Below are 23,661 nucleotides of genomic sequence, written 5' to 3' on the forward strand. Positions count from 1 at the left end.
TTGCTATACATGGGAGGAATATTATGAAGATTGTTACATTTGCTTGCTATTCTTTATTCTGCTTCAGTGCATCTCTAAATGTAGATCAAATTGAAACCAAAACAAAAAATATATATTTTTGAAATGTAAAACTTGCTCGTGTTGCTCATGGTAAGCTCTTTTACAATTGCCTTGCAGAAATAACCCACTTGAATGTTTTCGCCTGTTACAAATGGTACTCAATCGATGTTTTCTAATTAAAAAATAATTGTATTTTTTTCAAAAGGATATTTTCTTCGTCATTTTCAAGTATCTATAAATCAAGAAAAATAATAACTGCATATTTCTTGTAATTCCAGTTAATTCTTAAGAACCAGGTCAAGTGGGGAAAGCTAGTCAGATGAATTAGAGGTTGATATTGTGTACTTTTAGGCTTATGACTTATCAACCAAAGCAACATATAAAGGATACAAAATCAATTTTACAGTGAAGAATTAATATTATTTTATTATACTTTTGTACATGTTTATCACTTGACATGGTCAAATATATTAGAACTCGGTTTATCCAGAAGGCTTTCATTCTGATTTAAATTAACAGTGTGATGATTTGCAAAAACAGCTTGCAAAGTTACACTTATATTACCATTGATATATGACAATGAGAAAGATAGTTAAGTTTGTTGAGTTAGATGAGTTACCATTTTATTATGCACAAATTTCAGACTCTGACCTCTGGTTGCAATCAATTTTTGTTTAATAACCATTTTGTTTGTTATATGACTTTTTCCCTGCTGTCACAATTTATTTTTATTACAAATGGAACTCAAATACCCATATAGAACCCAGTATGCTTTACCATCAGATATTCAATGCTTGCTTTCCCTACCTAATTCTCTTTCAATTGAGGGGTATTTATTAATGAATTAATGTGCATGTCATCACCATTCATGACTCCTTTACTTAAAGATATATATTTTCTCTCCCATTTTGCTGGTTAAACACCTAAATATCGTACCTCCTTTCTTCTTGTGAATATGCACACTCAACTGATTATGCACTCCTATAGTTTGTTTTCTATACTCAAATACTGATATGGCCAGTGCTCTTTGTAGCTGTGTGTGATTTCTTTTAAAGAAGTTGTTATTGATGTTGTGCATATTCATTTTCATGTTACCAAGATAAATCATGGGTGCTTTTGAATGTAGCTTGATTTGTATGGAAAGCAAAAAGCAATTTTATTTGGAAATTTGCACAAAAATTATTCATATGGTGAAAAAATAGACATTTAATATCTTTATATATTGCTAACAGATTTGTATTCTTTTTACAATAATACATATGTGATTTTTAAGATATGAGATAAAGTTAATGTTTGAATATTGGTGAAGATATTAGTTCGTTTTATATTAATGGCTTTGATGTTGTTTTATGATTAATTTTTAGATGTTTTATATAAATTTCTTTGATGTTTTGCATGTTTTCTAAGAATCGTTCTGTATTTTTTGATCTAATAGGGAGAGTGTCATCGTCTGCCAATACCACACCTCGTCATAGTTACCATGCCGACTCCTCCACAGCCAGCTATAGTAGCTACAGTAGCAGCAACGCCTCAGGGGCCACCTCACCTCCACTATCTAACACCACCCCTCACCATGTACCATTCCAACACTCCTTCTCCCAGCCACAAACGACGCAGCAGGTGCAGAAATATCAGCATCATCAGCAACAGCAGCAACAACATCATTCTCACTCACAACAGTCCCATGTATATAATGCCCACTACCAGCAGCAGGTTTCGCACCACCAACCATCGCAACATCCGGCAACGCAGCACCACCACCACCACCACACCACGCCCACCCACCAACATCAATATCAACATCATCACCAACAACAACACCACCACCACCAGCAACAGCAGCAGCAGTATCATTCAGGGGTGAACAACCGCGCCTCTTTACTGGACCAGGACATGGAGGGGCAGAAGAGGGACCCCACCCGTGCCCTCGAAGCTAAGCCAACAAAAGAACCATCAGTCAATGCCCTTATCAAAGAATTTTTATGATTAAGGCTGTATTGGATGAGAGGTATATATTGTAGGCAGAATATTATTACCACTAGCCAAACAGGATTTTCCATGTATTTTATTCTTTATTCTTCCAAGTAATTCATTACACGAAAATGAAGAAACTTATTCTTATTGTCGGAATTGCCTGTTTTCGGCACTCATGTAATGCCAATGATATATGATTTATTTTGACAAAAACTCTTCTTTTTAGCAGGCGAGATATATGATGGAATCTCACCAGTGGTAATGTTACATTTCATTATTTATCATCAATTCGGATTTGCCTGTAGGCCTAATGAAATATCTTTCATTATTATTATAATTATTTTTAAAGTTTGTTGATCAGTTTGAACTTTCTTTAGTCTTGTCCTCTTTCTTGATTGATCTAATCTGACTTCTTAGATAGCTTTTTAAAAAACCCATTAAAAAAGTATTTCAACCATTTTCATTAAATTACAATAATTTTTTTTTAAAGTTATAAATCATTGCTTGGATGTTAAGATCCTATGGCACAATTTTGAGGGAAATAATGACTAGATAACCTTACAAGTGATATTCTGTCCAAAATCCAGCATTTAATTTTTGTCTCACCTGCATAGCAGAGTGAGACTATAGGCGCCACTTTTCCGAAGGCGGTGGCGTCAACATTAAATCTGAACCGAAGGTTAAGTTTTTGAAATGACAGCATAACTCTGGACCTAGTTCCAACTTGGACATAAGGTTAATCAAGTATTACTGAACATCCTGCCTGAGTTTCAGGTCACATGACCAAGGTTAAAGGTCATTTAGGGTCAATGAACTTAGACCATTTGGGGGAATCAACATCAAAATCTTAACCTAAGTTCAAGTTTTTGAAATTTCGACATAACTTCGAAAGTTTATGGACATAGTTAATGAAACTTGGCCATAAGGGTAAATCAAGTATTACTGAACATCCTTTCTGAGTTTCAAGTCACATGACCCAGGTCAAAGGTCATTTAGGGTCAATGAACTTTGACCAAGTTGGGGGTATTTGTTGAATTGCCACCATAACTTTGAAAGTTTATGGATCTGATTCATATAACTTGGACATAAGAGTAATCAAGTATCACTGAACATCCTGTGTGTGTTTCAGGTCACATGACCAAGGTCAAAGGTCATTTAAGGTCAGTGAACTTTGGCCACGTTGGTGGTAGTTTTTAAATTGCTGTCATACTTCCAATGTTTATGGATATAGTTTATGAAATGTGGACATGGTATCACTGACAGGTCTTAGGTCACATGATCAAGGTCAAATATCATTTAGGGTCAATGAACGTAGTATTGTATCATTATATGAATGGTGTTTTTTGTGAATAATGATTTTATAGTAGTTTTCAAAGTCAGCACTGCTGCTATATTGAATTGGTGATGCAGGTGAGACTGCCAGAGCCTCTCCACTTTTTAAGACAAGAAGCCACTATACCATGTTGAGGCAATCTTTGTGAATACAGTCCGACCTCTCTTATCCAGACACGTTGGGACCAGCACCAATCCGGATAAGGGATTTATCTGGATCTGGGAGACCCAATATCAAATACACGCAGCTGCCTCCCCAACGGTGGTAGCTACACGTAATCTATTGTAGTGGGCGTACACAGACAGTATTCACTGCAGTGTCAGTTCAAATTATAAGCGGTATTTTAACGGAAATGAAATCGATCGATGGCCAAAACTCTTGGATAATTTACCTGCTAATATGAATGAGGTATACATCAAGCATACTTTGAAAGAAAGAGAATGACTAGATGAAACTAAGTTTTACAATTAGATCATCGCGGCGGGTATCGCAGCTTCGCAATGTCAGCCATTGTTATACTGACTGTAGGCTCAAACAAGCGCTAGCTAGCAAGACATGTGTTTCCCCGGGAAATAAAAAGAGAACGTGATGAAATGTTTGTAAACGCTCTGATTTACTGGAATATTATCCTGTCTTTGTTCTTTCGGTGATTTGGATGAGATATTTTCATGAAAAATAATGTTGTTTGTAGATAGACTATATTGGAAAATATATGTACCGGTAATCAAAGTGAGTTTGCGTATAGGATTGAGTTTGATTGAAGTCTCATTTCCCCCACGTACTAGATTGAATTAGACCAAAAAAAAATCTCGGCAAATGTGCGTCCGGATAATAGAGAGATCCGGATAAGGGGAGGCCGGATAAGAGAGGTCGGACTGTATATTGTTTTTCCACATTGATTCAGTTTCACTCTCCTGAATATTTGATTTATTAGATATTAAAAGTTTGTCAACCTGGATATAAAAAAAGCAACATATCTTTAGAGACAGAATGTGTCTCACCACCCGTCCAAGAATTAATAACCAATTTCTTATTTCAGAAAGCTACAATCTGATTGAAAAATTTCCTTATGTAGTTATCCTAATATTTTCTCAAGAACTTCCCAGTATAAGATATAGTTTATATAAAGAATTGTATCCTTGTTACATATAGAAGATACATTTTATCTGTTTTGCTGAAAAAGTTAAGCTCAAAAGTATGTTTCCTTTTGTTTTGCTACATTTTATGTCATTTAATTGCCATGAAATTGTTGGCAGTATTTTTAAGACGAAAAGATTATTTCTTAATGTCAAGTTGTCGAGAACTTATTTCGGGAAGTAGGGGTGGATGTTTTATTTGTCTGAGCCAGATGTTAGGTAAATTGATTCAATTATTTATAGGGCAATTCCACAAAATATGTACGTCCGACCCCCTACATGTGGGAACTTCATGAAATTTTCTGTCTCTGATTTCTTGTTCTTTTGATAGTCTGTATTGTTCTCAAAGGACCATGACTTGGTCAGTTTATGAAGTGAAGTATGACTTAAGAAAAATGGGGGTCGGACGTACAAAAAGGTTGATTATTTTATGGAATTGCCCTATAGTGAATGGGAAATATCTCCTTTTATTTTAGAAAAATAATTAATTTAAGTTTGTAAGGTCATAGGATAGTTGTATGTAAACATTTTTGCAGGGATTTATGTATTGCATTATGAGTTGCCTTTCCTTTTTGAATAACGGAAGAAGGTGCTGCAGTTGTAGTATAGTTAATTAAATGTTTTTTCTTATAGAAAGCAATGCAAGAAAAATGAAATCTCTTTTTTTTATTTTAGTGTTATGAAATTGAATAATTTTGTTTAAGCTATTCTTTAGTTCTCATAGTGCTGAAGTAATAATACAATGAAATTAGATAGATTATTTGACTGGGTGGTTCTGAAATCCATTTCCAATGGAAATTGTGAGCAGAAATGTAAGTATTGCATTTAATCTCCCTCTGGATGTTAAATGATGACCTACTCAGTTATTTTAACGAGACCTTAGTATCATGAGAGGATTCTTATTAAAAGTATATTTCAGATAAGCCATATCTCAGATAAATCTCTGCCGTAAAGGTGGTTATAGTAGTAGAAGTAGTTGTCGCAGTAGCATAAGTAACAATGATGTTTAGCCCCAGCAATCGGTGAATTCAACCAATGAATGAAGCTTTGTTCAAGAAGAATAAATGTATCCATTTCCCTTTTTTTTGGGGGGGGGGTTGAATGCAGCAAAATACAGATGAATTTCTTGCTGACTGAAATTAACACTGGCTGGGAATTGAAACTGTGTTCCTCTCGTTCAATATTACCAAGTTGAAGTCAAAGTCATAGGAGGAGAAGAAGGAATAGTAGAAGTAGTAGCAGTAGTGGTGGTAGTAGTAGTAGTAGTAGTAGTAGTAGTAGTAGTAGTAGTAGTAGCAGCAGCAGCAGCAGTGGTAGTATTAAGTTGTAAAAGTCCACATTGATAAAATCTGAAGAAATATCCTGAATTATTTTAGACTAAGTATCAGACCGATGATAGTGGGCACGCATCCAATGAAATCTTGCCATCCAATCTTACTTCAAACTATTGCATGCTTGTAAGCAATGTTTGGAAACCCTATCCTTGCAATGCAAGGGAGAGATGGTTGACTGATATCCGGTGTGAATAGAGACAGATAAAGTCCTCTCTCATTCTGTAAGAGATCATTTTTTGCTGCATTGTTGTCGAGAATTTTTTTTTTTTTCAAAATGGCCAATATTTTTGGAAGCAATCCAACTACATGTTATGTGCCTATTGCTCTTGACATTGTCAAATAAGTTGAAAAATAATAAGGTTATTGACATTTGTCGTAGTGTAAAATTGTGAATTTGGCATTGTCCCTTGCAGAAAGAAGTTGAGGTTGTATTGTGCAAAGTTACTTACGGTATGTAGCAGCTACATTATGCACTTATGATTTTTTTTTTTTACAATTAAATTTTGGTTAAAAAACTGCCATCCTAAAAAAAAAAAAACATCTTTGAAATATAAAACCCACTCTCTGCAAGAACTGTGTGATTAATTTATTCTGTTCTATGGAACTGAGCTATTCCATTACGGGAAGAGCTGTGGTGCAGTGGTTCTGACTCGCACCTTGTAATCAAAGGGTTGTGTGTTCAAATCCTACCACAGCCTAGCGTCCTTTGGCAAGGCGTTGATCCACACTTTGCCACTCTCCACCCGGGTGCTTGATGGGTACCTGATAGGATGTGAAATTTCCTTGTAGCTGTCAGGTATTACGTGCACCTCAATGGTGACTGGCCATATTACTCCCCAGGGAGTGGATGTGCATACGTTTTGTGCAGGAATAAATGATTGAATCCGATGAATGGGTTTGATAATAAATATTTATAGATGCGTACAATGTATGTTTTATAGCACTTTGAAAATAAACCAGAATATTGATATTGATCAGTGGCTTAAACTTTTCAAATGATAACAAGTTTAAATGATTAAATAGTCAAATAGCTTAAGTTGGATTGCTTTCAAGAATGTGGGCTCTGTGGTGTGATAAACTCAGGTTGTATAAACAAGTGCTGCAGGCAACACAAGCGAATTAATCAGAAATACACAATACTGGCCAAAGGTGTACCATTCAGTGGAGTGTATTATAAAGATTCAATCAAACTTAGATATAATTGTGAGGAGTACTAAGACAGCAGTACTAAACAGATGAACATGAAATGTAAAATGAATATTGTAATGGTTTTTAAATATCATGTACAGAAGTGAGATGATAGGAATGGCATGGTTAGCGCAAGTGTTAGATGGTTCTTAATTTTGAAATTAACAAAGTGATAACAAGCAAGGTGTTTATAAGATTATTGTGAATGTAGGATGGAAGCATCATGTTATTTATCTTCAATTTCTTGTAGTTTTATAAAATATAGCTAAATGAAGATGAATCTATCATTCACACTCAGTTACCATTCATCCAGAGTGGCATTTAGGAACTAAAAATTCATAATCCTGTATCTGAAGTTAAGTTTGAACAGTGTTTTGTTTCAAGAATTCTATAACTAGTTCTCTTGAATTTATGGTCTCTTACCATTGCCAAAAGTCAATGCGACCACTGAGTTAAGAAAGGCCTATTCCAAGTTTTGAAAGCAATTCTGTGGGAATGTTGAGCTCTGTTCACATCACTGTTGTTTGGTTGCACGTGTGTGTAATCAATAACAAAACATCTGTGGCTAATCAAGATGTTCATCTAGTTTAACTTACTTTCTATTATCCAATCAAAATCGTTTTTTAAATTTGCAATTGATTGAAAAGATTTGTGTTATTGGGCCTGGAAATGTTTAGGATTTGATGGAGTAGATTGGGTGGAGAAATAGTCTTAGATTCTCCTCATCAGATCATGTCTGATGTGAGCAAGAGTGTGACACATCACAATGGCTTGCACTTGCCTTTTTCAGGATTGCTTTGGTGCATACAAACCTTGCAAAGTTGACAAAATTTCATAAATTCCCAAAAAATTCTTCATGAACAAAGTCATATCCAAGTTATGTTTTTAAATCTGTACAATCTTGTCCAGTATTTTTCTCAATACAGAATGGAAACAGCGCCATCTCGTGACATCAGATATCAATTGATTTCCATGATACTTTTCAACACTTTAGGAGATAAGCAGTTCAATCACAACTTTGATAAATAAGTTGAACGAAGTAGTTGAACATCTACACTGATCTAGAAAAAGATGCCAGTGGGATGTTGTGAGAAACTTATTTCATATTGATGCAAATATCAATTTGGAAAAAAAAAATCAGTAGATAAATGAAATCATGCATGCTGATTGGTTTAAATATCATCATGTACCAACCAACCTTAATATAGGAATAGAATAGTACTAGTTATATAATACTACCCCCCCCCCCCAAAAAAAAGAGGAAAATCAGTCATTATTGAAAAGATTTTTACAAGCCAAGCCAAGAGTTCTACTTTAAATTAACTCATGCATTGAATTTATTTCAAATATTTTAATTCAAAGAAATATGTTGCACTGAAAGTGATTTGTTATCAATCCAATTAGTTGTTAAAAATTCCACCTTTAGTTCATACACTCATTTGGCTTCCCATATTGAAGTAATTGGTTAGGTCAAACGTTTCATTACGGACAGCTTTTAGAAACGCCCATTTGATCAACAAGTTTTTGGAAAATCAAATAGGCATTAAAATGTGATTGATTCATGTTCTATTTCATGTTTATATAATATTGTAAATGAAGAGACTCTTACAAAATCTGTACGGAAGGTTGAAAAGGTTATTTATTTGAAATATGCCGCTCTTGCATTCGGGTGTTTTCCGTTTGTAATAGATTGATTGTTTTTGTGTGAAGATTGTTTTTATTTGATGGTCTGTATATTTGTCAGGATGCCAAACATCAAGGAATAGTATGGTCATTGTAATTTTTGCTGTTTGTGGTGTGATTACTGACTCAAATTTGCTCGTCTTTAGCCAATACATGGCATTGATTTCTGGATGGTGCAGATATATTAAGGTTTGTAGTGGGTATTCATAAAACAGTCATGTGACTTATGTTGTATTCAAGTCCTGCGAGGTGGGCTTTTTTCCTCATACGTGTGACCTTTCATTTCTGTGTGTTGAAATTTGTAATGATGATTGCTTTGAAATAATTTGAGTTCTGATAATCTGAAATGTTTCATCCAGCCAGACACCATGGGAATGTTTTCTGCATAATAAGGTCAGTGATTTTCAATGACTTTTTTGTTATAAGCTACTGAAACTGTCTAATCTGATTGGTTCAGAGCAAATTTGTCAGTGAAAATCACCCCGAAGATGTTTCATGAAACCCTCCCCAGAAGTTTAGTCCAACTTTTTAAATTGTGGTGTATCCTGTGCCTGCTTAGCCCAGCTTGAGTGTAGACTTGCTGCAAAATGCACTGCTGCATCAGTGTTCAGACCATTGCTATTCTTTACTTCTCGCGTGTCTCCTTCTTGTACATGTACCTTAAAGGAAACCAAAACCCGAGAAGAGAAGCAATCTTATTGGAAAGAGTAAAACAAGAGGAACAATTTAAAACAAGTTCCATCAAAATTGATTATGAAATAGGCAAGTTATGGATGTTTAAAAAGTCTTGTACTTTCTATGGGGATCCTCAAATTGGCAAACATGCTTCAAAATGGCTGACAACCCTCCATTTGTTTTGTACACACATTTTCAGATGTTCCCCTTTATTTTACACATTTAACATCATCTCCTCCTGACCTTGACATATGTGGTGTGAATCATATTTTCCCATAATATATGTTATGCTCAGGATAAGGCAATTTGCAATTTTCAAGATAATAGGGACATTCTGAAAAATTGTGTAAAAACAAGTGGAGAGTTGTCTCTTGGGTTTTGGTTTCCTTTAACACAAGTCCTGTCAATGAATGATATATCTTAAATTTAACCTTGCAGGTTCACTCGGCCATTTGGTTCTCTTATGCCCGACGTACACACTGCATGATCCATCGCGATGTGATTTTCAAACAAATTACAATAGCATTTGATGCGAACATTCACAATCAAAGTTCTGAATTGTCTTGTGATATACCAAAGGCGACATTTCAGTCTATTTTGAGCGTCCCAATCGGAATAAAATCAAATCGATTTCAAATCGAAATGACATCATCATCGGTTGTAACTTGAAGCCGATTTAGACTTTACTACAACTTCTAGATTTGCAGCAAAGCCAAATGTTGATTCTAGTTTTCCTAGCATTGTCCTGAACTTCAAATAGGATAATATCACTTCTCGGAACTTCAAAAAGGATAATATTACTTCTTCAAACTTGTTAATTTTTTTTGTCGCAGTCAGATCATGTAGTGTGTGGCGGGCTTCACAGTACACTGCTACGTACATATTGCCTCAATGGTGGTTAGTGCAGATTGTAAACTCGATGAATATGCTAACTTTTTATTTGTGAGTAGCACAGTTGTCTTTGCCAGACCAAAGTATGTCTGTTTAAGTTGACCTGCTCTGCTGATTTTTTTATTGCCTGTAAAATATAGAATACACTGTAAAAATTCACTGGTTTCCTTTAAAAAGTCATCAAATAATGTATTTATTATCTCACAATGCATCTTTTATATTAGATTGAAAAAAAATTACATCTATAATAACCCTGATAATTTTAACTATCATTTGTTCTTTACAATTTTGGGTGTCGTGATTAATAAAGTGCAGAAATGTTTGCAACTTTTCAAAAAGTATAATTTTGAACATGTGAACATGTAGCATATTAAGGTTAAGCAATCCCAATTTTCACTTCTAAATCATCTACCAAATATTTATAAGTAATCTTTATAACTTTTCGCTTCCATTTTCGATCTTGACTACACATTTTTTTGTTGTAGTTGTTGTAGTTGCAGCAATCAAATTGCAACACTTTTAAAGAAATTAATTTTTTGATAGGACAGTGTTTTTTTGGCAAAATGATGAGACATCATTGTAATAAGTTTAGAGTTTAGTTTTGTCCAATTAGATATACTAAATATTTATTAAAGAGACAAATGATGATGCTATTTGAAAGGATAATAATATATTGATAAGTATAATTCTGTATACATGTGTGATGTAACATACTGAGCCTAAAAGTACTAATTAGTTATGAAATGCTGTTTGTTTAGTATTCATCCATTTTAATATCCTGTGCAACTTCATCTATCATCACTCCACATTACATTGTTTCACAATTGATTCTTATTCCTTTGAATTCCATTCCATCAGAAATTGTGTTGTTTTCGAGATTTTCCAGAGTCAAAATTATGATTTGTGAACTGAACCGTGTCTGTATATATTGCACTTTTGAAATGAACAGACAAATATATATATTTTTTATGACAGGATGATAACCTGCTTATCATGAAGACCTTTACCATTTGAAAAAAATTGAAATTATGTATCTTTGTCCTCCTGGTTGTTTTGATGTTTGTTTGTTTGTTGCTGTTTTTTTTTTCTTTTGTAAACTTTGACTTTATGATTAATGTATGGTGTGTTGGCCTTATAATCTTTTAAAGGCTTGTATTCACTGCTGTTAAACACTGTATTCCTTCAATATGAAATCATATCACTATGTGTTTTAGCTTTGGTTTGTATGTTGCCTATATGGATGGCAGTTAAGGCATTTGTGTGTGAGTGTGTGATCAAATACGTTGGGGTCATTTGCTCAAATAAAACAATATGGTATCTATAAAGGGTAGTTTTACTTTCTAGTTTCCACACACTTACAATAAGAGGTTAAGTTTTGCTGTCTTACTAGTAACGAGGTACAATTGATTTATGTTTTATTATTTTTCGTGCCTGTGTTTTCGTTTTTTTTCCTTACTGCATATGAAGTAATGAATTCAGTTCTGTATTCACTTAAATAACAAGTTTATGATAATCTACAATGTATTCATTAATTTTCTTTCACTAACAATATTAAATTAGCTTTGAATTTATTAAAAAAATCACTTTGCAGGGTAAAGTAAGAGGATGATATGAGTAATGTTATTACTTTGTATTTGTCTTTTTTGTATTTTCTTTTTAATTCTACATATATTTACACACTGCAAAGTTAGTTCTGTAGATTGATATAATATCAAAGTTCTTGTGACCCACAGAAGATGTCTTATTTTACTTTTTTGGGGAAAAATAAGTATTTTGGCCCTTTTGACACCAAGTTGATAAATTTCAATTCCCACAAGGAATGTTGATTTTCAAGTTAAAAGATGCAAGCGATTATCAAAACCCAGGTTTTTTACATCACTTTTTCTGGTATTTTACAATTTACAATTTTTAGAAACTCATAGTATTCTTTCAAGCCAAAAAGAAAGGGTTTTTTTGTCTCTGTAGTTTATAAGTTGTATGTTATGTTATATTTTAGATTTCAGATTTGTATTTATTGTTCGTACTAATGCAATACAGACAATGTAATGTCTCTGTAAAAATAGGTTTGTTTGAAGTACTCTATTCGTGCTGGATACACATTACTACAGCAACTTTACCAAAAAGAAAACATGTAATATGAGAAAAAAAAGTCAGTACATACTAGGAAAAAAAAATAGGTTTGAATGTATAATTTTGCTTCATTTATAATTATGTTTTAAAACATGATAAGTTTGTACTACTGTATGTACAGCATTTTCTTTTTTACTTATTTGTGTATATTTGTTCCAGTTTGTAATATATCTATATATCTATACATATATGTATTATTATCAAACCTCACATGTATATCATTCCTGTCATTTTATTATCATTTAATATGATTATATATAGATATATTAATGATTTGTAAACAGAAGCAGACAACAAAAAAATATTGAATTGAAATAAGGATATTAAAAGATGTGAAGTTGGCAGATTTTGTACAAAAATATATGAAAAGAAGTATTTGATGATCTTTGTTAACTTGTTGTTGCAGTAGTTGATGTCGTAAAAGTTCTGGTTGCTGAGAATGGTTGCATGTGTATGAGTGGACTGAGTGGATAGGGATGAATGAGGGAGGGTGATAAAGGTGAGGGCAAAAGAGATCTTTGGATTTAAAAAAACAAACCACACACTTGATTGACACAGACCACATAGACCCGTATTCTGAAGTCGGCTTAAACTAAGTTAGACCATGGTCTAACTCTGTGCTAATAAATACAAATTCTGTTCAAATGTGATAAACTTCATCCTTTTCAATTTGATGGACAAAATTGTATATTAAAAAGAAGTATAGAACGTCCATTTAATTTAATATACGAGAAGTGATGAGATACAAACAATAAACATTAGATCTACATGTAAATGGACAACAATAAAGAAAATAATAAACAATTAATAACAATAAAGAAAAAGTAAATAGCAATTAAATAAACAATGTTTAACATCAAATTAATTTGTAAACAAACAGGAAGAACTGCGATGCGAAACCACGCGCTGAATCATTTTTAAAAAATGGCTCTCGATAACTGAAAATGGCTCTCATAAAAACAAAAATGGCTCTCCTTTATTTTTCAAAATGGCTCCCTAAAAATAAAAGTAATTTCAACACTGGTGCTAAAATTATGGGAAGCCAAATGTTTCAAAATTTTGTTTACAGTGAATGCTGTCCATGTTTACTGTGCTCTTTACTAATTCTTTAATGGTGAAGACAACTGTCATACTTATCGTTTCCAGGCAGTTAATAATGTTTTGGGAGTCAAATGAGCTGATGCATTGAACCTCTACTGTTATAGATTTATGTAACAAATGGCGTTCCATAGTTAAATCACAACTTAAAACCAGAGTTTAAATTAAACCGACTTAAGAATACGGGCCATAATATTTTTATAATATTGAGTGGCATAAAGTGAGGTATATTTCCCAGTCTGGGCCCTGTCTAATTAATACTACTTAATAATTGATCCAATCAAGGTGAACTAAGGAAATCCAACAACCTCATAATTTTTCATTCATGAAAATGAAGGACTGTAGAATCATCAAGTCACTGACGCATGCTGGAGTATAATTCGTATTCAGAGAAAGTTTTTAACAGACATATACACATTATTATGTTGTGGTTGCTGGCTTTCCATAGTTATGATTGGCTTTCCATAGTTGTGATTGATCAGATCAATCACAACTCTTTATAAGACATGTCAGGCCTCAAGGGCAAATATTAATAATAATAATGGTGTATAATTACATAGCGCACAGGTCCACCTTTCAATTCTCATGGCACTTTAAAAAAGGCCCTGCTATTATTATTACCCTGGCTAAGCTCGGCAACCGATAAAGGCACAGACAGCTTTTTAAGGAATTACTTCCTGCCGGTACCCATTTACATCACCTGGGTCAAGTGCAGCACACAGTGAATGAATTCCTTGCTGAAGGAATTGCGCCATGGCTGGGATTCGAACCCACGACCCTCTGTTTCAAAGTCCAGAGACTAATCCACTGGGCCACAACGCTCCACTACCCTTGCCCTAAGTAGGAGTAATATCAGATTATAGGTTTTTTTTCTCATTTAATGTCAGTCAGTATTGTAATATATTCTTTGTTAAAACAAATGCGCTGCAAAATAATTTTACTGCATCAATGATCCCACCAACAACATACAGCTAATAATGGCATTTATTATTTTGATTTGATGTATTGTTTTTCTGATATTTTAATGTTTGCCTACATTCTAGGATTAAACTCGATTGAAATTAAAAGAACAATACACAATGTATTTGAAAATTATACATTTAGGGTCAAGTTCCAAATACAGTTCTCATAACATAAAAATTTCAAATTCCAAACATTTAGAATTTGCATCGTCACGATGACCGCATACTGAAGACATTACCCAACTCTTCATACAGAGCACAGTGTTGGCACTGCCATATTTGTACAACTGGCATCTTTTAGCGAAATTTGAATTTTTACGTTTTTTATTGCATCTTTAGAAATTGGATGTTGAGACTTCTGATAAAATTGAATGATTGAATGTAAGTGGTGTCTGTATATAGATCTTCAAAATTTGTCATAATTGGTATGAATGTATGTAGACTATTTAAGTGGTTTTCCCCTTAACATGAAAAATCATGAATTTGAAGAGAAATGTGTGTGTGGGCGGTTGTGTGTGCATGAAAGAGAGTGAGAGTGTGTGTTAGGGTGAGGGTGTGTGTGTGTGGACAATTTGCTCAAATGCCAACATAATTATTAACACATTTCGTGCACTTTGAGCCCCATCCTATAGCTCCTTCTAGTTGGGAGGGGGTCAAAGAAGGGACTGAGAGACCCCCATCCCCCGATTGCTTCCTTTGTAATCTATTAATTTAATTATCAGGATAAATCTTTCAGCTTTCACATTTATATTGGTTATATTACGATTTTATGTGTATTTTTAAATCCAAATTCCAATGATTATTTTGACAGTTTGACACTGGATAAGATAAATATAATTAAAATATTCACACAAAGGTGTTAATAAGCTTTGTTTGCATAGGAGAACAAAGACTTTGATTTTAATTTATTAAAGTGTGGTTAACAAATCCAATAGTACATGGCTACCATGAGAATTGTAGGAAATAAAAAGTAACTCTTTATCACAAACATGATTATGAAATGTATACATTTCACACTCAAATGGTCAGACTGGAATAATTTTCCTGCTCTCGTTATAAAAAATCAATTCTAAGGCTAAAAACACGAAAGTAACTTGGATAGCGCTCTATTTTGCTTTAGTTTAGTTTCGGGTGTTGTTTGCCGATAGAACCAATATCACAAGAGTAGGATGATGGAAGAAGGAATACAATTACAAAGTGAACATAGGTTCTTACAAACCATTGCTAGTCAGCTATTAATCATACACGATTTTAATAAGAAAATTAAACGATTGACCGAGATTAAATGAACATAGTACTGTAAAGCAATGCAAGGCTCTCCCACATAGCCGAGTTAGAGTCTCAAGTTGTGGCTTGCTGGCTCACATCATCTCGCTTGAAATAAAGAAAAGGGCTTTCATATGTATTTTCTGAAAACATCAGACGCGGATCAAGGGTTCGGGGCGGGGGAGATGTGTTGGTGCACCCCGTAAAATTGGACAATCTAATGGCGCAGCATGTTTGTTGAATGCATTTATTGCGAACCCTGTAAAGTAGAGATGACCCCTTTTTAAAGGCAAATTTGCACCCCGTTAAAGTGGATCTGCGCCTTTGTGTCATTCATTTTTGACACTAAACTTTTTTCATTTAACTTGTATTTCAGGTAGGCCCTTCATGTAAATAAAATGGGCACATTATTGGACAATAAATTATACCTGCATCGATGCAAAAGATCGGTATATAGGCCGATACTTCCTTATAATTTGTAATAGATATACGTAATGTATATATAGGTAATATGATGACTTCCTCTTTTCCTAATACTATTAATAGGCTCATTGAGCCATATTTCATCATCCACGAAGCCAGAAGTTAATTTTGGAAGGCGGGACAGAGCGCGCTCCCAAGGGCGTGGGATAGGTGCTTGAATGGGGAGTCTCACAGCCCCCACAAGCATGCAAAGCGCGAAGCTTCAGATGTTTGATAAAATTCAAAGCAAAGAGCACACCTCTCTTTCGTCTCTAATACATATAAGCTCGAATTTAATTGACTTTGCTGTGATTATAGAACTTGTTTTTGACAGAAATTGTGAACACGCCAAAAAGTGGATGAAGTGGAGATAGTAATTCCTCTTCTACCCAGAGTTTCCCCTTGGATGTAGACCCCCCCCCCTTTAATACAGGAAGGGTCTTACAGGGGTCCGTTATTGAGCGCCTACTGCACGGGGTCTCATTTGAAAGAACCCCCGGTATCTTTGGAGATTTTAGCCAATAAAGTTGTTTAGGTTAACTCTTGCCAACGTAAGGCTTTACTTAGGTATAGGGACATAAGCTATACAGGGGATATGTCTAGCCCATATGTCTAGCCTTTGGCTAAGGACTTTTTTTGTCATGATTGCGACCATTCCTATAGACTTCGTACATATTTAGCGTACGCAGGATTGTTTTAAGGGGGGGGGGTTCAAGCTGAATTAATTTTACGTCGTTTCGTATACTCCAAAAAAATTGACAAGCAAAAAAAAAGAGACCTTCAAGCAAATATTAGGGGGGGGGGGGGTTGGGTATCATAAAATTTTAGGGGGGTTAATGAACCCCTGTAACCACCCCATGCGTACGCCACATGCCACCCATCTCTTTCTTCCCGTTCTTTATTTTCAATCCTCGGCAACCCAGTCGTCTTATCAAGTTCTTTTCTTGTTTTTGTTATTGTCCCTTTTCTTCATTTTCCAACTTAGCTTTTGGCTCATTCCATTCTAAGTTCATTTCCCTCCGCTTTTGCAACCATAATTTAATCCCCTCTCTATACTAATATCATGCTTATGTCTTAGTATTGCTGAATGATTTATTCAGTTTCTTGCTCACATGTTCTTCTTTCCTTCCCTTTCCCGCTTTCCTTCCGTTTTCCCTTTTCATGTTTTTTTTTCTTTGTTTTCTTTTCACTTTTTCCCCAGTCATCGGATTCAATCAGTCATTCCCGCACACAATGTGTGCACATCCTCCACTCCTTAGGGAGTATTCCAGTCAGTCGCCGGTGAGGCGCACACTGTCTTCAGTAGGCCTACTGAACACTCTAAATTACAGGGATTTAAAATAAGTCCAGATGGACTGTAGCTAGGGACCAATCGATTTCTGAATTTAGTTTTAATCCTAACGACTTAAATTTATATCTCAAATGATTTAAATTTAAATCTTTCGAGATTTAAAAATGAATCTTAAGGATTCAAACTAAATCCGGAATTCGATTGGTCCCTAACTACAGTCCATGTGGACTTGTTTTAAATCCCTGTAATTTAGAGTGTGGGCAAGCAACAATGACTTTCACATCCTACCGGGTACCCATTTACCACCTGCATGGGTCGAGAGTGGCATAACATTTCGCCAAGGGACGCCAGATCGCGGTGGGATTCGAACTCACGACCCTCTGTTTACAAGGCGAGAGTCAGGACCAGTACATCACGGCTCCTCCACTTCTTTTCCCGGTGACTCCGCCAGGTTGGGGGGGGGGGGGATGGGCAATGTAGCCTGCCACCCCTGCCCCCCGGCTATAGTATCGTAATTTTCCACGCGCAACGAGCAAAAGAAAAATGAGCTTGGAGAGAAGCAAATCCATCTCGTTTAGGTTTTCATTATTTTGAGAAAAGCAAGGAAAAGCTACGTAAAAGCTACCCTTCTTCTCTCAGTTTCATGAGCGTCAAGAAAATATATCGATGGGGGAGGGGAACATCTATTACATCTAGAGGCATCAAGACAAAAGTGATTGCACATTTTAGTAGGGCCTATATCTTTTTTTTATCACCCCTCCCATTCCCTGATTAACTGCCCCCTATGGTGCCTAATACATCTAGAGGCATCCAGGCAAAAGTGATTTCACATCAGCCTTTGATAACAAGAATACCCGATTACGTAATGTCTTTTCCTCCGTCTCGAATCCATGTACTGTGCGACGAAAATGCATTTGTCTATTAGTACGGCCTATATATTTTTTTATCACCCCTCCCATTCCCTGATTAACTGCCCCCTATGGTGCCTAAGTACATCTAGAGGCATCCAGACAAAAGTGATTGCACATTTTAGTAGGGCCTATATCTTTTTTTTATCACCCCTCCCATTCCCTGATTAACTGCCCCCTATGGTGCCTACTACATCTAGAGGCATCCAGACAAAAGTGATTGCACATTTTAGTAGGTCCTATATCTTTTTTTTTATCACCCCTCCCATTCCCTGATTAACTGCCCCCTATGGTGCCTACTACATCTAGAGGCATTCAGGCAAAAGTGATTTCACATCAGCCTTTGATAACAAGAATAGGCCTACCCGATTACGTAATGTCTTTTCCTCCGTCTCGAATCATGTACATGCATTTGTTTATTACCATACCTCGGCTGGCCTGCGACACGTGTTGCATTTAAATGCGCGCGTACACCATACATAGCTAGCGAATGTAAAATACAGCTCCGAAGAATTCTGTTGTGGTATCATTTGCAGTCAACTAACAATGGCGTTTAGTCGGGAGGATCACGGTGTGCAATATGTTGCGAAAATTTTGTTTATGTTGGTCGCTTTCGCCTCAAAGTCGTCTGCTATAAAAATATCGTTTGCAAGCCAACAACATGGAAGCACGGAACCACCTGTTCATATAAATCTCCACCTCCATTTAGACGGTAACAAGGTGGTACCAGTACCAGCTCCCAACGAGCAATGCTCCAACCCACCGAAGTACCAGATGCCGAGAGGTCCGGTGATAGACATCGACGCGACACCGATAGCTACTCATGAGCTGCAGAAATGGCTGAGCGAGTTTGAGAAGGTCTCGGTGGAAGGAGCGGAGGGAGTTCGGCACACTGTATTGCTTGCTTCTCAAGGCATTGCTCTAGATGGCATATCCCTTCTTCCAGGATGCGTCGAGGGGCGTAAGTAGTTCTTCAATTGATCTAATTTCAGGGAAAGGGGGGGGGGGCGGGGTATATATAGTCACTAGTCAGATCTAATGTTAAACTTAACATGTTAAGTTTAAATTTTATGTTGACTGTCATGTCCACCATAGTTTGCACATTTTTAAATGATTAGGTGCCTATAAATGATATATTTGATAGTAATGAAAGATCTTGCACAAAAACACCTTTCTTAACTTGGGCCACTGTCTATGACTATGCTGCATTCGGTCAAGAAGTTACTCAGTAAGAAGTTGGGGTTGAACGTTGGTGTAAAGTCACAAAGTAACAAATAAATAAAAGAACAAAAGTTTCCATGTACGCTGATTTAAATACCCACCCATCTATCCTACATGTAGCCAGGAGGCTCCTAGTAGAGAGTAAAAATCATTCACTAATGAGTAACGTGTGCTTGCTCTCCACGGAGCCAGGGATTTTTATACGATGGTTAAAATTGAAATCTTCCCCCCCCAAGATTTCCCTGTAAAAGATCATGTAAATTTATGGGCTAATTGTTAGAACTCCATTTCCGACATTTATACATTATTGTTTTCATTTTAAAACAGATATTCATTAAAAAAGTGAGAAATATATTATGAGAAGACGGGGAAAAAACTTGCAGATGTTTACGCAGCCATCTTGTTCTCTTTGTTAGTAGCTTAGCTACGAGACACATATAGAGGGCGGCATAATGTTTAAATTGTCATGCTTTCTAAATGAAATTGGAATTTAGGGATGAAATTGAGGGTCTCACCCACAGCACCTACCCTGGGTTATAACTCGGAAACTTACACTACCAGTACTAAAAGAGTAATCCATAAAGTAAAAGTTATTTTGGTGAAATGGTGTAAAATGATTCCATAATTTGAGTATTAAATGCACAAGGTTTTCATTTCCCTTTTTGTTGATAACCCCCTCCCCCCACAATATATTTTGAATACATTATTTTAATGAGTAGTTTTGAAAATATGCAGTCATACCATTAGAACCCAGTGTAAACAATATGATTAAATTGATTTTAAGTTACAAAATACATGTATTTTTTTAGGCTTTTAAACTCAACAGGTTTTGTAGATTTAAGAATTGCATTTGATACACAATATTTGTTTACAAGAGATTTGTGCAAACACTGATATATTAAATCAAACAAGTGAATGTACATATGAGGCTGGAGTGTAACCACTGTGTCAATCAGGTATTAAAGTTAGTTGTTTATTATTTATTTATTTATTTCAAAATATTTATTCAGGATAAAAACATGTATCAGCACAATGGCTGTTTTACATCATGGTCCTGAAGGACAAAATGCAATCAGTAAAATAAATTCAATATTCATAAGATTAATATACAAGCAACAAAATAGATATAAGACAAACAAAATAGCAAAACTTAAGAGTACGACAAAAATTTTGAATCAAGAGAAATGTGATAAGTCGAGTTTGATAGTAGAAACAATTGTTTGAATGTCAGTGAAATAGAAACGACTGAGGATTGAGCAATAGTCGACTCCGGGGATGGAGCGAAAATAGGGGGGATGGGACTCATGGGAGTCAGAAAGAAATGAAACAAGAAATTGAAAAACAATGAGAAGAGGAATATTAAGAAGGAGAATATTGAACCAAACTCAAAATATTAAATTAATATGACTAACATTTAAAATATAATTTAAAAAGTAAACATGATTATTCTATTCATTGTAAAAGAAACCCATCTGATTAAAGAGTAATATCAATCTTATTCAAAAATATTTTTGTTTATAATTTCTCTTCGCGTCTCAAAGTCTTGCCATTTTAAATCTTTAAATAATTTTGAAACACTAATATCACGTACACCATAATTCTTAGTGACTATACGAGAAGCTCTTTTTTAAATCCGTTTGATAAGATTACGATTTTTCGTTGAACAATTTCCCCACACAGAGCTTCCATAATCAATGACAGGTTGGATGGAGGATTTGAAAAGGGTATTCAGTAAATGGGTATTTAACGTACTACTAAGCTTACGCAACATATACACTTTGTAAGAAAGGTTTTTACACAACTGTTTAATGTGCTCATCCCAAGTCAAATGAGAATCAATATTAACACCAAGGTATCTAGTAGAACTGACTTGTTCAAGTTTTGTGCCATTTAAGAATGGGTGATTTCAAGGACGGTGTTGAAATCTGGTGTTGGTGTTGTGACAACACCAACACTAGCCACAACACCGTACTTGAAATCAGGCTGGTGTTGGGATTGACCTTGGAAAATATGACGTATTTCCGGCAGATCGTGTTGAATGCTGGTGTTGAATGTCGTCTGCTGAACCCAGCACTGCGGCTGGTGTTGACGATCTATGTGCAATTTCCCCATTCACCAACACCAACCCCCAGGGATTGGGAAAATCATGATTTCAAGTTCGGTGTTGGTGTTGGTGTTGGCAATCTCAAGCTCTTGAACAGGCGGCGAACACGATGAAACATCCCCGTAAAATTAGCTTTTACAGTTTAGCTAAGTACAAATCATTTGAGCTGTATATATTTTGATGAAGAATAATGTTCACTCTTTTGAATTCTTGAATTAATTAAAACATTTGTATTCTGAACGATGAGCATTTAATGCATTTCTCTCAGATTTCATTTTCGTCGTCGAGACTTATCGCGTGAAGTTGAGATGATTTAGCAGCGCAGCGCAGAGGTGTGACGTTATGTGCTATCGATAACGCAATCGGTATCATTCCTCTGAACCCAGCTCGGTGTTGGAGCTCGGTTCAGCGGCCTTTTTACGCTCTCAACACCAACACCAACACCGAACACCGAACTTGAAGTCACCCAATCTAAATGTCAAGCCCACCCCAGAAAAAATGTTGATTTTAATCAATAGAGAAAAATCAAACAAGCATAATGCAAAAACTTTCATCAAAATCAGATGTAAAATAAGAAAGTTATGACATTTCATAAAAACTTTGCTTATTTTTCACAAAACAGTTATATGCACAAATCAGCGACATGCAAGTTAGAGAGTCAATGATGTCCACCACTCACTTTTTCTTTTGTGTTTCTTTGTTTGAATTATAAATACAATATTTCAATTTTTACCAATTTGACATATAAGGACCAACACCAACTTTACTGGACCAAAAAATATAACAATGGTAATACCAAATGTTCAGGGAGGAATAATACTTTGTTTCACCGGAAAACGGGGAGAAAATTTGAATAGGCCCTACTTCATATTTCATATAATAAAATACAAAAGAAATAGTGGTGGTGGAGGGGGGGGGGGGGAAGCGGAGAGGGTATGGGAAAGCAGTCCATACGAAGTCTATGGCAAAGACGCATTTCATATTTCAAACATGAATAACTTTGGTATACAGGGGGTTTGATTTTGGTTTCATTTTAAAGCTTGATGTGACTAGTATAATAATGAAACACTTGACACAATTTATTTCAATTAATTAATTGTAATTAACAATAATTGATTAAGAAAACCTCCCAAATCTGTATAAAGTCACCAAAAATTTATTGTACAGGAACTCATTATGATGTGATTTTTTACTCTCCATATGGAGACGTATTGTAATGAAATTGGTGTCATTTGAAAGCTGAGTTTAAGCTGTATTAGGATAAACAGTATCAGTTTATATGCATATCGATTTGCGATGCTGCGTTTTATATCACAAATAAGGGAAATTGAGGGGTGGTTGTAGCAGTACACATACATGTAACATAAGCTTGAATAACTTTGATTTTCAAGGGGTTAGACCTTTGATTTTGGTCTCATTTTACAGCTAAATATAACAGGTATGTAGCAATACACCTCTATACACACCACAGAATCATTAATTAATTATAGTTTATAGAAATTTAAAGTATAAACTCATGAAACAATGTCCATTTTAGATATTTGAAATTTACATAAATTTGCATATAAAACTTATCTTGATGAAATGAATGATTCCCCATAAGTTATAAATAAAAGGGGATTTCTTGAGCAATACAAATAATATGTTTAATAAGTAATGGTATGGGCAAAGATGGGGAAAGAATGGATGTTTGAAAAAAAAAGTGTATTAGGGGTCCTAAAAAATCAAAAATGTTCACTAATAAGATGTGAGCAGTACCTCACTACATGTACATGTTCCTCATTTTAATGCTGTTTTTGAATTCCTCACAAAATTTTCTTTCAGAAAAAGTATACTTTTGTATGGATAGGGATAGGGTAAATAATTTTAAAGTTATAATCATTTTAATAACGAAATGTGCTCTATCATTAGATTTTGGTGACGTAACACAATTAGGGCGAGTTCA

General features: G+C 35.1%; 2 protein-coding genes across 2 annotated transcripts in view; both read left to right on the forward strand.

The window, feature by feature from the left end:
- The window catches only part of LOC129265259 (mitogen-activated protein kinase kinase kinase 10-like), a gene marked incomplete at its 5' end in the record, with an annotated part of 30,553 nt that extends 22,282 nt beyond the window's left edge, over positions 1-8,271 (forward strand). Inside the window, 2 exons of the mRNA XM_064101473.1 lie at positions 1,496-4,747; positions 4,951-8,271. Of these exons, the coding sequence (XP_063957543.1) occupies positions 1,496-2,046 (551 nt within the window). The remainder of the gene's footprint in view (positions 1-1,495; positions 4,748-4,950) is intronic.
- A 10,582-nt stretch (positions 8,272-18,853) lies between these two features.
- LOC129264532 (tetratricopeptide repeat protein 13-like) overlaps positions 18,854-23,661 on the forward strand; it is a 34,744-nt gene continuing 29,936 nt past the window's right edge. Inside the window, exon 1 of the mRNA XM_054902413.2 lies at positions 18,854-19,352. Coding sequence (XP_054758388.2) covers positions 18,938-19,352 — 415 coding nt within the window. The 5' untranslated portion in view covers positions 18,854-18,937. The remainder of the gene's footprint in view (positions 19,353-23,661) is intronic.

The sequence above is a fragment of the Lytechinus pictus genome, chromosome 7 (assembly GCF_037042905.1).
Source record: "Lytechinus pictus isolate F3 Inbred chromosome 7, Lp3.0, whole genome shotgun sequence".
Lineage (NCBI taxonomy): Eukaryota > Metazoa > Echinodermata > Echinoidea > Temnopleuroida > Toxopneustidae > Lytechinus > Lytechinus pictus.